Source organism: Pezoporus wallicus, unplaced genomic scaffold, assembly GCF_028554395.1.
Source record: "Pezoporus wallicus isolate ANWC-B61680 ecotype Strahan unplaced genomic scaffold, APGP_CSIRO_Pwel_v1 contig_7835, whole genome shotgun sequence".
In the NCBI taxonomy this organism is placed as follows: domain Eukaryota; kingdom Metazoa; phylum Chordata; class Aves; order Psittaciformes; family Psittacidae; genus Pezoporus; species Pezoporus wallicus.
In genome coordinates this window covers 2307690-2325616 of record NW_026636866.1, presented here as the reverse complement: position 1 = coordinate 2325616, position 17927 = coordinate 2307690, and the positions used below count along the sequence as shown (strand labels likewise).

The following is a 17927-nucleotide window of genomic DNA, read 5'->3' as shown; positions in this document are numbered from 1 at the left end:
TGCTTAATCCCAATTTGAGGTGATTTCTCAGGTGGCAAGTTCTGAGCAGAGTTCGTGCGTGCCTGGAGTGACTGGCACACGTTTTGCAGCCTTGCAGATGAAGCAACGTCCTGTTTTCCTGGTGATGGCCAGCTCTCTCCTGCCTGAGTGGGATCTGAAGGGTGTAGTGCCAGAGTGTGGGGGTTTTTGCACAGCAGGTATGCTGCCTGGCTGCTCTCCACGGTAGCCTTGCACACGGCTTTTTATTTGGCAGACCTGGTCAAAGTTCAGTGGCGATAAGATTGTGCCTGTTCTTTTTTTTCCTACACACGTATCTCTTCTCTGCAGTGGCAAAGTCATTTATTCCCACCACAGGCTGAGAGCTGGCGGATGTCAAGGGCTAGGCTCCACAGGCACACTCGTCGTGTGTGGAATATAAAGTGCATGAATGTAAAGCCTGGGTCAGTTCAGCTTGATGTCAGAAGAATTGTGTAATGTGGTCAGTAAATGTAGGTCTCCACACAAAGAAGCACTCAGCAAGGACTGCGTTTAGGTGGCAGTTAATGTCACAGTGCTTTGTGTTTTCTGCTTTCTGTTTGATACATGCTGAACTCCACAGTCATACAGTGCCTGCTATAGTTAATTTAACGCTATTTTTTTTCCTCCCCCATGCACTGCAATGCAGTTGGTCCACTGAAGTTTTTAGAAAGTATGGATTGTATATTGTACATACAGTCTTGCTTTTCATCTAGTAGTCTTTTCTATTATTACTTATTTAAATGGAACGTGATTTTGCTGACTCCAGCTCATACTGCATAATCTCAAATACAGGAGCATGTCAAGCTCACACCCCTCTGGAAACTGTGGGTTGTGCCAGAACATCAAGATCCCGGCATGCAGACAGTGTTGAGTATTTGCTGCTCTGGTGAGAAGGGCCAGAAATGCTGCAGCAGGCAGCAGTGAGGTCCTGCAAGAGGAGGAGGCAGTTGTGCCTAAACATGTTTGAAATCTTCCCTCTGATGATGAGTCAGAGGCTGTTACAGTGCTGTACATCAAGCAGTGTGTCTGGATCCTGTCCTATTTATGTGACTCCAGCAACCTCTATGTGAAGCTTTTTCTCACTCATTCTATATGAGAGTTTAAAGCAACCAGAAGGGCTTGTAAATACCCACCAGCCTTCAGCTAGGGCAGATCTTCCCTGTACGTGTGGGACAACTGCGTTCTTGAACTGTATTGAAGCTGGTGAAGTGTTTCCTCCTGCTCAAGATCAGGAGGAAAAGGTGTTTTGTGACTTTTGCTTTAAAACCCAAGCTGAAACATCCAAATACCCAGGAAAGTATCTTTTAAAGTAGTTCTTCTTTGGAGGAGAGATGTTACATGGGATTTGCAACCCAAAATAGCAGCTGCATCTCTACCATTGCTTTTTGCAAGTAGGGAGTGGTTTGTGTTTCTGTTAGGAACGTATCTGCAGTCGTAGTAGAATTCCGCATAGCCAAAGCAACATTAAAAACAAACCCCAGCTTGGCTTCGACATGAAAAATACGGAACAGCAGTTGCTGTGTGCAGGATGAAAGCTGATGTTTTGCCAGCCTGAAGTGTAAAGCTGGTGCTGGAACTGGGGCTTGAAGAATGGGAGTGTTTGCCAAAAGGAAATGGAAGCAGGGATGGAGGGTTTCGGGGAATGCATCGATGTCGGCCATGCCAAAAACCGTCTTCCCTGTGGACAGGTCTGATTACGATAGTGACCACATTAGCCCATGCAGAGTGCAGCTGGAGCCACAGTTGGCCTTTCGCATTTTCTAGCAGGGGAAACAGCATCTCGAATAAAGGTAAAGCTGGCTAAAGGTAGAGCTGCGTCTGCATCAGCCAGCTGTTCTCCTGCATCATAGTGGCTGACCAGCTCAGTGCAGGGAGTTCAGAGAAAGACAACACCAGCAAAAACGCCTAGTTTCTCTGCTTAGTAGTAGGAAGGTCTGCCAAAGACACCCTCTTCCCTTCTCTGTTGGGGGGGTACACATTTTGCATGCAGATTTGTCTTCAGTGCAGCCTCCAAATCTCAGGTCTTCTAAAATTCAGTGAATAACACTGCCCAGTGTTATTAGTTTCCTTTTTTCCCTTGGATAGAATATCCTTCCATTCCCATCCCCTCATCCCACTTTGTTGCTGAATGGTATTTTTGCAATAGTCATTACATGGGACAGCAGAAGCCCAGAGGGACGGTCAGTTAGGTGACACCTGTGTGCAAAGGAAATGGAGATATATATATATAGATATATACAGATATATAGTGAGTTTTGGGAGCGAGTTGTTCAGTGCATTATTATGGCAGCTGTACAGTGTCATGCTGGGAGGCAAGTGAGGAGGCTGCCCTGAGCCCTCTGCTCCCACACCACTTTGCACTTGGTCCAGGCAGAAATGTGTTTCATCCGTGTTCCATCCTTTTAAATTTATGTTTGTTTCAGCATTCCTTTACTTTGCAGTGGTACTGTCCAAGTGGCATCTGAGCAAAGGACAAACTCCATGCCTGTGGGAAGTATCTGTTCCAGTTGTGCATTAGTAACAGCTGAACCCACTGAACTCTGATGGCTTTGAAACACTGCAATCTGAGTGTTTGGGGTCTCTTCCTGGATAGTAGTGAGGTCTGGATCAAGGTGCTAGAGACTGCTGGGAAAAAATAGGTGGATGATTGTAGGCTGAAAAAGGGGGTCAGGGAAGATGATGTTAATGGGGAAGCACAGCAACAGAGTAGGTATCAACATTCAGATTGCTTGCTAAGGCCCCAGTGCATGTTGGTGGTGCTTTACCTTAGGAGCTAGCCATTAATATGGAGGTGTGAGAATCAGAATACCTCAGTTCTGCTGTGGTCCTGAATTCCCATACATCCTCAAGGAAAACAGCCTGGTTTTCTTGCTCTGTCTCTCTTTGCTTTAAATCATCAAGACCATGAGCTGTTCAGGGCACAGATTGTCATTTGATATGTTTATTCAGGGCGTAATTCATGGGTGCCAATCTCAGTGCAGTAGATAATGGTGGTTTCATCGGGATATTTATTTACATGAATTGGCAAAAAATGAAGTGTTATGTAGACCTTAACTGAGTGAGAATCAGGACATGTCTAGCTTATAACATTTCTCTCCAGTTTTCTGGCCTGTGGCAAGGAGTTTGCAGGCATGTGAGCTTTGACCTGGCTGGTTGTGTTTAGAGAAGCCACCAAAGCAGAGGAGGTGATGTACTTCAGCATTTAGCACTGGCTAAAATGAAAAATACAGCAAATGCCTTGATTTGAAAACATGGTACAATGCAAAAGTTTGCTGCTGCTGTTTTGAAACTGTTTTAGAGAGCAGCACGAGTCTTTCTGTGCAAAACCTTGAGAAGGTCATGAAGAGTACAAATACAGCAGCATGAGCAGTCTGGATTCCCTGATTGGGAAAAGTTTCTATAAGCTCATCCTGGCCCCAGGCCTGTGCATGGAATGAGACTTTTTATAGACCTAGTCTCTTCAGGTGAGATGCTTTTTTTCTTCATATTGGTAAACGTTGCAGGTAGGAGCTTAATTCAGAAGGCTTTCAGTGGATGCACCTAGTGATTTAAGCCAGTCTCTTGCTATCAGGGAAACTCCTCCTAGCAACAAGTTATTCTTGCATATTTCTCAGAATACTGGGAAAGAAGTGATGCCTGCTAATGTCAAAAGCAGAACATGGGTGTAGCATGCCATGCCGTCTATGTTTCCATGAAGGTAAGGAGTTAATGGACAGAATACCAGCAGGTGGTGCTCAAGAATACATGGTGCATCTCCTGGGCTTTATAGGACGAGCCAAGCATGTGTGTTGAACATCACAAGCAACTCTTCCTGTTGTGGTGCAGCATTTTAACATACGTCCTGCTACAGTGAAGAGGACCCTTCTGGTGTTGCTCTTTGTGGCTTTTTTCCCCCCTCCGTATGTTCGCATCTATCAAGAGGCACCTCCATTTAACACAAGCGCCATCAACACGAAGCTGTAACACTACCTTGGCTCAGCCATCGCCGCGATGAGCTGGGGACGACCTCTGTGCAGGAGGCTGACCTTTTCCCTTTGCTGGAACTGCCCTCGTTGCTCAGCAAGAAATAAACAATTGCTGGCACACGCAGCCCTCCGAGTCAGCGTATGCGCCTGCAGTAGCTCCGGCTTCTCCAGTGAAGAAGCGATGAGTTGCGTGCTGCTGTGTGGTAAAGGGCTGAAGAGCAGTGAGCTAGTTTAATACACTGCTCTGGGATAGGGTTGGCGATTAATTCTTTCTTCTAATGTAATGAAGATATTATTTGCTGACAGGCAAATAGGTTCCCGAGAGCACAGAACATTTCCTGACCACCAGTAGCAAAGCAGAGATGAAATTTGGTCATAAAGAGGACTAAATTTCTTGCCCGTTTTGTATCAGGTGCTTGGAGATGTGCCTAACCTGAAAGGTCTTGCTAGGGCTGAAAAAGGCAGTTGTTCCATGTCATCCAATTTTGTGCATTAGAGTCCATTTTTTCCTAGATGTCAACTACATCGGTGTTATCATCTTGTCCATGGAAGTGGTGTTTGAGCAAGGGCTACAGAATGAGGCTATTATGGGATTGAGAAACATGTAACGATGTTACTTTAAAAAGCTGAAAGTTTCCTAGCCTCTCCTAAACTTTCTGTTCACAGTGGTCTTAGAATCATAGAATAGTTAGGGTTGGAAAGGACCTTAAGATCATGAAGTTCCAGCCCCCCTGCCATGGGCAGGGACACCTCACACTAAAGCATTTCACCCAAGGCCTTGTCCATCCTGGCCTTGAACACTGCCAGGGATGGAGCATTCACAACTTCCCTGGGCAACCCATTCCAGTGCCTCACCACCCTCACAGTAAAGAATTTCCTCCTTATATCCAATCTAAACTTCTCCTGTTTAAGTTTTAACCCGTTACCCCCTGTCCTGTCACTACAGCCCCTAATGAAGAGTCCCTCCCCAGCATCCCTATAGCCCCCCTTCAGGAGCTCTTGAGCACTGCTGGCAAAGACCACTGCTTACAGAGTTTTGTCACATTTGCTGGCTTAATAACACTGGAAAAGTAATTCTTCACATGTGGACTCCTCCTCTAAAAGAGGCTTGACACTTCAGTCTTTGGGTTTCTGCAAGACTTAATTAATTAGAGTGATTTGAGAATGAAGGATGCCCTGTCAGTGTCACTCAATTCCCCATGCTGCTTCTTTTGGGTACTTAACTAAATTCAGTGGTTTTGCTTTTAAAGTCAGCATAGCAAGATTTTGGAATGACACTAGCTATGTGGTTCTGGCCAGTCAGTAACTAGGAGGGTCAAATTCCAAGTTGGCATGTGTTATTTTCACTCACATAAATTGTCACAGGAGCTGCTGCTCTTAGTGAAATCCCAGAGAAACTGGATTCCTACCCCAGTATTTGTCTAGTATATGCTATTAATTATGAATGTTGTGTGAGTATTTTCAGCAACTGAAGGCATCTTTTACACCTACATCCAGGGGGAACGAACTCCTCACACGTGTTGACATGCCTCTTCTCAGATACGGGTCTTTACCAGGCAGCTTTGCTTTTAAGCCTGTGAGTGATTATTGTTTCTGCTCACTCTGGAGTAAGCACAGGTAGAATAGAGCAGATGGCTTGGTGCTGGCTAAGTGCTTGCTGATACACAGCAAATCGCTTCTGTAGCCGACTGATAGGTTTCAAGCTTTAATTGAGGCTTTCAGCAAGGCGCTCAACAGTGAAAACCATTCTGCTGAGAAAAACAGCAGCGTAACCATGGGCAAAGGTTCAGGACAGCAGAGTTCAACCCTCTTGGGGATGGCTCCTCATTTATTTATTTGTTTTCTGCTGCTTTCCCACCATCATTCCAGACTTCTGCAATGCCATTCGGAGATTACAGCTCAGTACCTCGGTAAGGCACAGGCCTTCATACTGAAAGCATGAAGCAGAGGCTGATTAGTTTGGATTTCCTGCTTGCAGTGGTCTGCAAAGGTAGCTGCCCCCGATACTCAATTGAAGTCACCGTCTGCTGGGTCTGAGCAGCAGCTTACTTAGGTTTCTCATGTGTAGCAGGGAGCACAGCTCCTGCTGTCTCTTCTTTTATGTATGTCATTATCATCATAACTTTATTTGTTAATGGACGTATCTAAAAGGGAAAGGAAACCTCCTCTACTGCTCCCTCCCCGCCAGGCAAGAGTGGATTTGACAGTGGAAGAAAGATATTTGTGGTAGGGTTGTCTGAGCAGCGTCCTGTTGGGCAAGAGGGTTTCCTTCACCAGTAAGAGGCAGCCCATAGCGGGCAGGGGTGCAATAACCCAGTCCTCCAGCTCTTGTACCCCCCCAGCTCCTGCTTCTCATCCAGCTTTGAATTCTGCTTTGAGTTTGATTTCTTCATGGTACAGGACCAAGGAATAAATTTCAGCATTGAAAAGGAGTTAGCTTGCTTTGGTGTCCTCAATTAGTCAGAAAGGAGTTGCTTCAAGTTACAAAGCTGGTTGGCTTTGAAGTTTAGATTTTACTTAGTGCTGGGGCAGCTCTAAAAAAGACCCTAAAAAAAGGCACTATATGAATAATAGAAATTCAACTGTGATTCAAGATTCTAAGAAAATCTGTGATTATGGTAGAAGTAATGCCGGTGGCTTCAAAACATTGGTGACCCTCACTGCCCCAAGGAGCTCAGTACAAAGTATCTGAAATCCCAAACACATTTGATAGTGTCTGCAGCATGTGTTTTTATGTTCCTCTAGCTTTTCGGTGGCTTAAAATGCACTGAAAGTGTGAACTTCTGCAAGCGTGCTTTTGTACTTGCATGAATTTAATTAAAAAGATAATTGGATTGCTTTATCAGCCTGTACATGTCAGCCCAGTGCCACTCTCTTCTCCCATCCTCTAACAACATTGACAAACGCAAGGCATCTGAAATCTTTGTTTTTCCGTATTGTTCTCTCATGTTTCAGGTAGGGTACAGAGGTGGCTGTGTTCTGTATTGAGCATTAAATCTGCTGCCATGGTGGGAAGGAAGTAGCTGATAAACAGTGAGCCAGTCTGTTCGTATGGCTCCTGCTGGGGCTGCCCTCTGCGAGCGGAGGGGGAAACGACAAGAAGCAACAAAGCGCCAAAACAAAACAGAGCAGGCTGACCCTTTGCAAAGTGTAATAAGCACTGGCTATTGAAAGCCCAAAATGCACAGCTATGTCTGCAAGCTTCAATCTGCACCACATGGGCAGTTTTTGTGATTTTCCTAGAAGTGCTGCCTAGGAATTTAAGGTCCAATTTAGCGCTAAACGCTTAATAGTTTCATGTCATATAGAAGTGCCCAGACTTTGTAGTTTCATAAACTGGATCTTTCCAGGCTTCTTGACTGCGTTTTGGCCAGAGGGCCATATTCACACATAGCAGTGAGTGGAAGGGTATGTGAACTGAACCAAGTGCTGTGGTCCTGGCAGTTGTTGTCCTCGAACAGCAGAGCTCCTTCCCTACCAGTCCCAGGGGCCGCTGACTGCTTTGGCAACCTTTCCTGGTTCCAATGTACCCTTCGGGCTGGTTTTGGGAGTGGCCTCGTAACGCTCGTCATGGTTTCCTTGAACTTAAAGAGTTGCATCAAGCCCCCTCTGGGGATTTGGGAGGGTGGGTTTTTGCTAAAGAGCACTATTTATAATACACAGCAACCTCTGCTCCAGTCATTTGTGGAAACATGGCTGCTGAGGAGGTAAGAATTGTTTTCTGCTGGTCTGTGGACAGGGCAATCAGTGAAATAGCTTGGGCATGACTAGATGTAAAGCAGGGGCTTGCAGAGAAGTGGGGCAGATAGGATCAGGCAGCCGGGAATGCTTCAGAGTACCAGTGTTGTTGCATGGAAAACTTGGAGACTTTACAAGTTTGTTGTTGAGGATGACAGTGTGACTTTTCAGGATCAAAGCAGGAAAAAAAGCCCTGTGGGTTTACTGGGATTTTGCACTTTGATAACATTGATTTTAATTTATTCTGAATGTGAATTCACCAATTAGCAGTGCAGAATAAAGTGTCTATAGAATGATGCTTTGATGGCCTTTCTCTCTCCTGCTTTCTTTATGACTACCTCCCTTTAAGAGGACCAGCAGCTTTGGAAACAGTGCACTAGCTGGTATCTGTTATAATCCTGAGGAATGAAGTGTTTACAAGAGGAAATGATGGAGAAAAAGTGCTTTGGAGTTAAAATTTACATTAAAGTATAAAAAGGGAATCACGGTTTTTCATTGCTTCCACAAAGCAAGTTGGTATTGACATATAGAGTTTTCTTTTCCATTTAATGTTTCAAGTACAGCTTTTCGGCAATCAGAAGAGACAAAACTCGAAAAGCAGCCCCCTTGACAGTTGCATGTAGGAAGCACATATCCAGTCAGTTGTTTCAAGGGGTTGATGGTGTTGTCAGAGTGACCCTTTCACTTTTCTTGCAGAAAAAGATTTACAAGTACAAGAAAGTGCTCGATAACCCAGGCCGCTGGGAGGTGGTGTTGAAGGAGATCAGGACACTGGTGGACATGGCGCTGTCGTCTCCTCTTCAGGATGAGTCCATTCACCAGGCACCACTGGAGATTGTCTCAAAGCTGCTCTCAGAGGTATGAACCTCAGTAGTGCTCCTGGAAGACACTGCTGCATTTAGAATCATAGAATGGTTTGGGTTGGAAAGGACCTTAAGATCATCTGTTCCAACCCCTTGGTGTGCAGGGACACCTCACACTAGACCATGTCACCCAAGGCCCTGTCCAACCTGGCCTTGAACCCTGCCAGGGATGGAGCATTTACCACTTCCTTGGGCAGCCTGTTGCAGCGCCTTACCACCATCACATTAAAGAACTTCTTCCTTATATCTAACCTGACCTTCCCCTGTGTAAGTTTGAACCTGTTATGCCTCATCCTATCACTACAGTCACTGATTTAGAGGGGAGACAAAAAGTTAGAAGTTTGTGGTGAGTTTTATTTTAGCATGGGCTGTCCAAATTCTACCTTTGAGTCTCCTTCTGACTTTTACTGATTTGAGTGGAAATTGTGCTTGCTGAGAAGGAGGAGATTTTGACCTATGTTAGGTAGATTTCTAGAAACAAGACAAAACACTTCTCTCTCGAGGCTTTTTGTTTGGCTGTGTTTCTTTCTTGGTTATTTATGATAAATTTATCATGGGTCTGATTCATGTCTTAAGTGAGTGACAAATCTCCCTTGGACTTCCATTGTCTTCGTTTCCACAGGTGGTAATTCGTGTAGCAATAATGTATATACTAGGAATTCCACGAGAAATGCAGCAGTTAGTCTGCCACGAACATAATGGTGTACAGCACCACAACAATCCTTCTGTTATTTTTCTTAGAAATATACAGCTGGTCTTAAGAAAACATTTCTTAGAAATGTATTCTAGCTTCAGTTTTCCAACTGATTAAGACCTCCTCTGGCATCCTGGTGTTTGTGCGCAGCTTTCGTGGCTCTGGTGACTTGAATCTTAATGTTCTGAGGGAAAAACGGAAGCTTTCAGAAGCCCTCATAACAGATAATATGCGACCTCCTTTTAAGAGAATGATTTCAAGGTGATGATTTTTATTCTGAAAATAAGCAATTTACGTCTTTAGCATTTTTCTTTTAGCTGTTGGTAGTTAAGAAGACAGTGTACGCAGATATGCCAACTGAGAGTACTCTTTGCTCATTTATTTCTTCTATTCAACTCTTTCAGAACAACAACTTAACCACTCAAGACCACGAGAGCATTATTGTGGTGAGTATCTTTCTGACAAAATCCAAGGACAGATCTGTATGGTTTGTTGACACTTCTGTTAATGCTTGCTTCTGCCCCGGTGAAGCAAGCAAACACAAAAGCATTTCCACCGATGCTGGTAAAGTGAGGCAGGATCAAACCAATTTGTTATACTGGGATTTGTGTGGTTTTGTCATTTCTGTTGTTTCATAACTGGCTAACAACAGTGTATCCTTGTCAAGCACAGTGCCTTCAGGGTTAATTATCTCCCAGAATGATGTCCTTACTAGGCTACACTGTGCAATGTTCACTTCTATATATGTACTTCACGTAGTCAAAAAACATAATTTCCAGATATGCCCTCTAAAACCTTCAGGCTTAGGAGTTTCCTGAGGGGTTAACACTACTGTATACAGAATGTCTCCACTGCTGATGGTATGTGAGCAAGTGATTGTTTTTGTAGTGTGGGTATGTGTATGTGCCACTGCGGTTTAACCCCCTGCTTACTTGATTTATACAAATACCTTCCTCAACTCTTTTCTGTAGTTTGCAGTTTTTTAGAGATAGAAATAAGTGAATCGAATGGCATCTTTTTGTGCATCAAAATACAGAATCTCAACGATTGATCAGAAAGTTGGAGCTTGGTTCCCCATCACTGTAATTTAATCTCAGCCACTGGCAAGTTCCAGGAGATTTTCCTGGTCATCTAATCTAAAACCTCACCAGCACCCGATCCTGTCACATTGCCATGACTCTTTCTGCAGAATGACAAGGTGGCATGTAGCTGCCAGTATATGTGACTGCATAAGGTACCATTAAGCTTTAATAAGCATAAGGTTATTATTTTAGCTGGAAACAGCTACTGAGATGAGTTTCTGAAGTGGCTTTTACTTTTCTTCAAGATCTGCTGCAGCTTTCGTTTCACTCTAGTGCCAAGGGAAATTCAGGCCCCAGTTACAACTGGTTGTTTTTGGGGAAGGATTTGTTAATGAAAGACGCAAGGTGACCCTGTTGTGAGCAGGGAGGTTGGACCAGGGGGCTTCCAAAGGACCTGTCTGCCTACATTATTTCTCAGTTCTAAGTGATGGCTTCAAGTCCTGCCCTACTGTAGGTTGTGCCTGAACCATTAAGGACATGGCAGTTTATGGGCATTCAGAGTTCACTGCTGTTACACAGCTAATCTGTGCTATTCTCAGGAAGTATTGCTAGTACTATGTATTTATGTAGTGTCTTGAAAGTACACAGTGATTTGCCATGCAGATGGAACCAGATTTCCTTCTCTAGATGGTGCTGGAATAGATCAATATTACAATCGATCCTTTCCTGGTAAGGAAGGGGAAGCATATGTTGCCGTGACTGGGCAATGCAGGACAGCAAGTTTCTGATTTCACTCAGAGCACACATAAGAAAATACAGTGTGCTTTCATGCTGTCGCTGTTCAACACTGACCTTACAGGCAGAGTCATGACCCACTTGCCTGTGTCTGTTGTAGTTATTCCCTACATTCAGAAAAGACTGGGCTGAAACAATGAAGCTCATTTCCTTAGGCTGACAGCCACCCAGTTGCATCCCTAATGCGGTGATCCTCTGGCAGATACCAGACTGGTGTGAACACTTGGGTGGTTTTGCAGCACACGACTCCTGTGATTTGGCAGGCCCTACAGCAAACAGTCCAAAAGGCAGATTGAAGGGAGATCTTTACCTCAGGTGTTGTTGGATGGGCAGCAAGTGTATTCTAGTCTCACTGAATAGTGTCCCACTCTCCCATCAGACCACTGTTGCTGGACCACCTCCAGAGGAAGAGTGAATGGCTGCAGAAGTACAGCACATGATAATGAGCAGAAACTTCACAAATGTTGTGTGTAACCAAAACAGATCTTTGAAGATGCACTTGGGTTTCCTATTAATCTTGACCTATTTGTGCATGAAAGTGGCTTTTGTGAAACAGGGTCATTGTGAGCAGAGTCGCTGGGGCTGAAACCCTTAAGGAGACAGGAGGGAGCACAAAAAACCAAAGCAGGCTGCCTTAGTAAAACTCCAGATGCCATCCAGATAAAATATCTGGTGTTCACTTGCTTAATACAAAATGTCCTAGGTGCTGTGTTTAGAGTCTTATTTTTAAATGGGTCCTGGGAATCCCTTTAGCTCAAGACTGGAAGAGCCCGAAGGGACTAGCACATAGAGAGAATACATTATTCTAGTGCCATTTTCTAATTTTCCAAGGAAGTAACAACAGCATAAGCTCATTACAACCTCAGTGGCAGGTATGACCTCTAATGTATTTACCAAGCATAAGCACATTGGTTTGCGTAGCAACAGAGAAGGAATGGTTAATCTCAACTTGCAAAGTTAGGTGCTTGATTTTGATGAGTCCACCAAGGCAAGAACAGTGCTATGGTGCTTGTAGGGACTTACTTCTCACAAAAAGAGCTTGAACTCTTTCATAAAGGATGTAAGGATGTGTGTGGGGTTTATTTTTTGTCTTTTGGAGAGATGTTGTACTGAAACAGGGAGCCTGATTCATCCTTGTTGTATTACATCCTGAAGCAATTGGCCTGCTCCTGTTTTCATTTAAACCATTATAAAAACTGTGCTGCTTTTGTCACGTGTTATATATTTGCACTGACACAGTTAAAGGCAAGATTTTACAGAGGATGCATAGCAAAGGTGTGCTTGAGCTTATGTGTAAAATAAACACACATGTAAAACAAACCCACCCATCTTTAATTTCTCTGATACTCTTGTCCTTCCTTTTAGAAAGTGATCTTTTCCCCCCAAGAAAAACATTTCTCTGCAAAATGCTAACTCCAGTCGCTAATCCTCTAATTAAATTGTTTTCTGTTTCTGTCTTTCTTTCTAAAGGCAATTGCACCTTTGCTGGAAAACAACCATCCTCCTCCTGACCTCTGTGAATTCTTCTGCAAGGTACCAGAACAGCTCTGCTTTCTGAAATCTCATAGTTGTCTATGAGTGTAGCTCTTTGAGGGGCTGGTTGTTTTTTTCCTATAGTGCCTTACCTCATGCCCAAATTGATTTTAGTTTTTGGTCAACAACCAAATATTTAACAGCACCATTATGATAAATAGATCCATACTCTTCGTGCATCAGACTGCATCGTTGTGATGCTCTGTGAGAGTAAAAAGCTTCAGACTCCCACACCTCAGTCTGGGTACCACAGATGTCCTACAGCATGTTGTATGTAGCTAATGCAAAAATCATTGGAGTCATTGTGTTCAGATGAGTTGGTAATATGATGCATAACTCAGCCCTAATGGTATTATGTCATTGGTTAATGGCAGTGGGAAAACTATAAGGACTCTTTTCTGGTAAATCCATGCTTGTATTGTATTTTGCATTCGTTTCCATAAACTTCTGAGTACTTTGGATTGCAGATCTTTTGGATTTGAAAACACTACTTTTCTTCTAGGCCTGTTAGTGTGTCAGCTTAAATTTGCTTACTGATGACTGGGTACATTTTGGATGCTATTTATAATTCCCATCCAGAGTTACTAATTAGGAGCTGCTTCTTACAGAGTCTAAGTCAAGTTTCAGAAACTCCTCTGACTGTTGCATTTTATTAAGCCAGTCTTAGGGTCATATCTAACCTCGGACTCAAGGCAAGGGATTGCAGGGGGTTGGACCAGATGACCTCAAAAGGTCCATCCCAACCTAAATTACTCTGATTGATACATTAAGATTGTATGTTTTAGCCTGTGATGGGGGACTGGCTTGTTGGTACCCTCCACAGGTTTTTAGCATGGATACCAAGGAAAGGAGGTCTGTGCCATTATGCTCCCCGTGTCTACATATCTTTTTCTTCCCAACCCGTTTACTTTTAAAACTGCTGGCAAGTTTTAAAATGGGTAAAAGTCCACAGAATACTGCATCCAGTGAGTTTTGTGGAGAGTGGGCAGCAGGGAAAGGGACTCACGTTGATGAGCTCCCACGGTAATCTTCCATTAGATGCCAGCAAATATATAGGAAGGAGCAATGTTACAAGTACCCTAATCCCAGGAAAGATTAATTTAGCCCTTGGATCTTGTTAATCTTGGGGTAATCCATGCATAGGGTGTGAAGAGGAGACCCCTTTCCACGATTTCCACAGCTCACAAAATGATTGTTGCTCATTACAGCACTGCCGGGAGCGCCCGCGGTCCATGGTTGTGATTGAAGTGTTCACACCAGTGGTACAGAGGATTCTCAAACACAACATGGTGAGTGCATGTTACAGGAGTTCTCCAGTTTGGGGAAGTTTTACTGTGATACCTTTTGTAATTAGAAGTTGTATTGCCTGTAATGAGCAAAACACTGTGATACCAAAATCTAACCCCTCAAAGTGTGAATTCTGCATGCAATCATGTGTTGCGTTGTAAAGGCAGAACTAATAAGCAATCAGTGGGACTTGTAAAAGCATCTAAGCAAAGCCATGATTTGAGGAATGTTTCTTTTGGCAGCACTGCCAGTATATGCAGTCCCAGCTCTCTCCCACGTGGCTCTTTGCTCCTTATTTACTCCCTGCATGGCATCCTTGTAGTTACAGTGGTTTAAAATCCATTAAATAATAAAATGGGAATAGGGACTTTGTTGATTTTGACCTGAGGCCCTCAACATTTTTTAAGACACTCCCAGCTCTCTGCATTTCCATTTTCCTTTAGGCTCATGTCCAGTGAGTTCTTACCTAGGCTTCTTGAATGTCCTCATGCTTTTCTGCTATTCTTCTTCCTTAGTCCAGGAATTGTGTACTCTGTTGTTTTATGATTACTCTCTCCAAGGCTTTCTCTCTTCTCATTGCCAGTTTCTTGCTAGTGATTGAAATAAATGCAGGAGACTGCCCTGGCAACATTGTGTTCTTCACCTAACTCTGAAGATGTTCTTACATGATCTATATTCCTTTCCTAAGAAGGTCTGAGTGTTTACCAGCCCTCAATCTTTTGTGGATGAGGATATGTTTCCTGGCATAGCTTTTAAGTTACAGAAATTTCACTCCACAATGCTGTAGCAAAGAATAACAAATAAAATATTAAAGGCAGTTGACTTGGCTGTGATCTCAAGGATGGATCTTAAACCTCTGTAACTACAGAATCAACTTCTTTTCAGTAACTGATAGGTAATTTTAGAGACCACCTGCTGTCCTGCTGTGTATAGTATGACCCCAGCAGAAAGCAGTTCGTATTTCTTACTTTTGTAACAGTATTATGATTTAATTCCTTGTGTTTACACAACTAGGTAGAAAGCCCAAGATGGCAAACAGGTCACAGTCCTGGCTCTGTGCCTGCACTCTGCAGACATGTAAACATTTTTGAATATTCTGTAGTGTTCAATGAAATACTCTGTAAATGTTATTCTTGGATTCCAGACTGACTTTTTTTTTTTTTTTTTTTAAAGCATCCAGAGATCTTGAGGGGTCTCAAATAAAAAGTAAATGCATAGCGTAATGCTTGTATTTGGTTAGCTTCAGAGAATTGGGTATATTTACCATACTTAACATTTGCAGATTGAAAATCAACATGTCTATACCGCAGTGTGCAGTCAGAGAATTTACTGTGTCATGTATTAATTGGAGTGGATTTGGGCACTTACTGCTCTTCAGGGACTTCTGTACTGAATAGCCCTTTAGAGAATGTGTGTGTGCACATAAATGTTATCCTTTAGGGGGACAGTACTGTTGGCAGTAAACTTCATAACCTTAGGAGGCCCCATGCAATTCAGTGTACTTAGAGCAGGAGACCTAGCTGTCTGTTCCCACCTTTGGTGCTGATTTGCTCTGGGGTCTTTGATAAGTTTACAGCATGTTTCGTTCCACAGCCAGCCAGCCATTCAGTGCTAGCAAAGAGTGAGACTTAGACTTGAAGATGTTGTTCTGCCAAGGCTTGTATTCACATCTAGGCTTGTACTCACATTTTTGGTCATTTTCTGTAGCTGCAAAACCTTTGAAATGTTAGTATAGGGTGTGCTATAGAAATGCCTGAAACTAAAATAAGGAACAGAAGGTTTCAGTGCTTTGAGAGTGTATCCTCCCTTTTACAGACCTCCAGTGTTACCACTTCTGGCATTTCTGTAAGTTTCAGTTAGAATCATAGAATGGTTAGGGTTGGAAGGGACCTGCCATTTATTTTCCCAGGATGACTCTTCTTCAACAGTCGGCTGCTTGAGGGATAACTGGGAGGGCTCGTTTGTCCTCAGTGGGCCTTGTTGACTGCTTTATATACATCTTTGTAGTTAAGTAACAGCTGTATAATAAGGTTACACCTGTGTAACCGTGAAGAATGTGCTGGAACAGTCGCCAGACAGTAGATTCTAGTCCTTTCTATCCTAAAAATAGCAAGTGATATGTGGAGATGAGTGATTTTGGATAGCAGGTGCTTTTCTGACTGCAGGATTAGGAGAAAGTCAGCTCATCTGTCAAAATCACATTGTACCTGGAGTAAGACCACTGGAGAAAGAGCTGGTCTCTGGTTTTATACTTGATCACTTACTGATTGCATGTCAGAAATGTTTTCTCAAAATCCCAAATAGACAGAATATGAAAAATGGAAGTAAAAAAATTACTTTTGAGTTGCATTTCAAAAAAATTTTGGAGTTATGTAAGGAAAAATGCAAAACAACAAAAAAATACATTTCAAACTGAAGGTGTAAAGTGAAGTGTACAAAAGAAATGTAAGTGTAGGTAGGGCTTTGTTCCACTAACCATGTCTTTTTGTTTCAAGGTGGGTATGGGGGAAAGAGGAGGCTTGGTAAGCACACTGTTATTAGCGAGAAGAACACTACTTCAGCATGGAGTGACACAGTGCTCTTGAAGCTGTCAGCATAATTGTTGTGGTTCTGAGTTACTGGCTGGGCTTAACCCACGGCAACAGCACAAAGTGAATTTGGTTGTGTTTTGAGTTCATTCCTTTTGAAAGCCCAGTTTTGACGTCCATTGCAGGCATGTTTCACCATCTTCACTGAGTCTCTCCTTTTTGGACAGGATTTTGGGAAGTGCCCTCGTTTGCGGCTCTTTACTCAGGAGTATATTCTGGCTTTGAATGAGCTGAATGCTGGAATGGAGGTGGTGAAGAAGTTTATTCATAGGTTAGTTACATTTAATGTGTGGTATATTTCAAGTTCTGTGTATGTGCTTACCTGTGTTACTACTCACAGCCCTGCTCATCTCTTTTCTGGCTGTTAAGAGTAGCTGGTGCTTTTTGGTACTGGCAAACAGCAAATAAATCAGAAGAGTCCTTGAGGCAATGTTGCTGAAGTATCTTTTTCGTTATTTTTTTATTTTAAAACTAATTCTCAAATAAGGCTGGGGTCTTCTGCTTAGCTGCACACTGGAAGCACATGGACTTGGCTGTGTGTGCATTCTTCTTATGCATTTAGACTCAGAGCTTTCCAGAGAGATTCCCGTTAACTTGAGACCACATAATGCTCAGTCATGGTGAAATTGCGGGGGGGGACGACGGGGGGGGGGCTGTGGAGATACATTTCATAAACAAGGGATTTAGAGGGTTAAAATTACGCTCTCCTGTTGCCCTTATGAAGTTTCCCCAAGGCAGTGCATCCAGTTCTGGCACCCCATTCTGTCTGACTGGTTTTGCCCACAGAAGTCTTCACAATGATGTCACCTTGGTGTTTGTTTTTCAGCATGCATGGTCCAACTGGACAATGCCCCCACCCCAGGGTCCTGCCAAATCTTGTAGCTGTCTGCTTAGCAGCCATTTATTCGTGTTACGAGGAATTTATCAACAGGTCAGTATGAATTCCCAGCTGACTGCACATTACTTCCAAGCGCATGGCATCTGTAAACACGACCGGTGTGGGTATGTGAGAGCGTGTCTCCTCATTGCTAGCGTTACGTCTGGGGGTTCTGGTCAATCACATGTGTGGTTTTGGAGATACGTGATTGTATTTCAAGCTCTTTGCTTGAAAACCTGAAAGATGCTGAGCCTTTATTCACTTGTACTCACTGTGGCATGTTTGGGGGCAGCGAACATGGCAATCTGTTATTGCACATCTTTAGCTCCCATGCTTGCAAGTGGGGACAGTAGTGTTGCTGCAAGGAGCTCGTCACTTCCCGGTACAGAAGTACTGCAGTAACTTCCTGGATGAAGTTCAACAGCCAGCTGCCTGCTGAGCTTGGCCACTCTTGAGATATTCCTCTAAGGCAGGCTGCAGCCATAGCCATAACCAGCCTTTTCAGGCCTGCAGCAGATGAAAGTGCTCAACGTAAGCACTACCCAGA

General features: G+C 43.5%; 1 protein-coding gene across 4 annotated transcripts in view; it reads left to right on the top strand.

Moving 5' to 3' along the window:
* The window catches only part of CMIP (c-Maf inducing protein), a 137690-nt gene that overhangs the window by 95659 nt on the left and 24104 nt on the right, over window positions 1-17927 (top strand). For 3 of the 4 annotated variants that reach the window (XM_057401932.1, XM_057401933.1, XM_057401935.1), the window contains 6 exons: window positions 8418-8579; window positions 9683-9724; window positions 12566-12628; window positions 13837-13917; window positions 16671-16774; window positions 17330-17434. In XM_057401932.1, coding sequence (XP_057257915.1) covers window positions 8418-8579; window positions 9683-9724; window positions 12566-12628; window positions 13837-13917; window positions 16671-16774; window positions 17330-17434 — 557 coding nt within the window. Of the gene's footprint in view, window positions 1-7660; window positions 7691-8417; window positions 8580-9682; window positions 9725-12565; window positions 12629-13836; window positions 13918-16670; window positions 16775-17329; window positions 17435-17927 lie in introns of those variants that run through there. The other variant, XM_057401936.1, reaches the window with a different exon arrangement.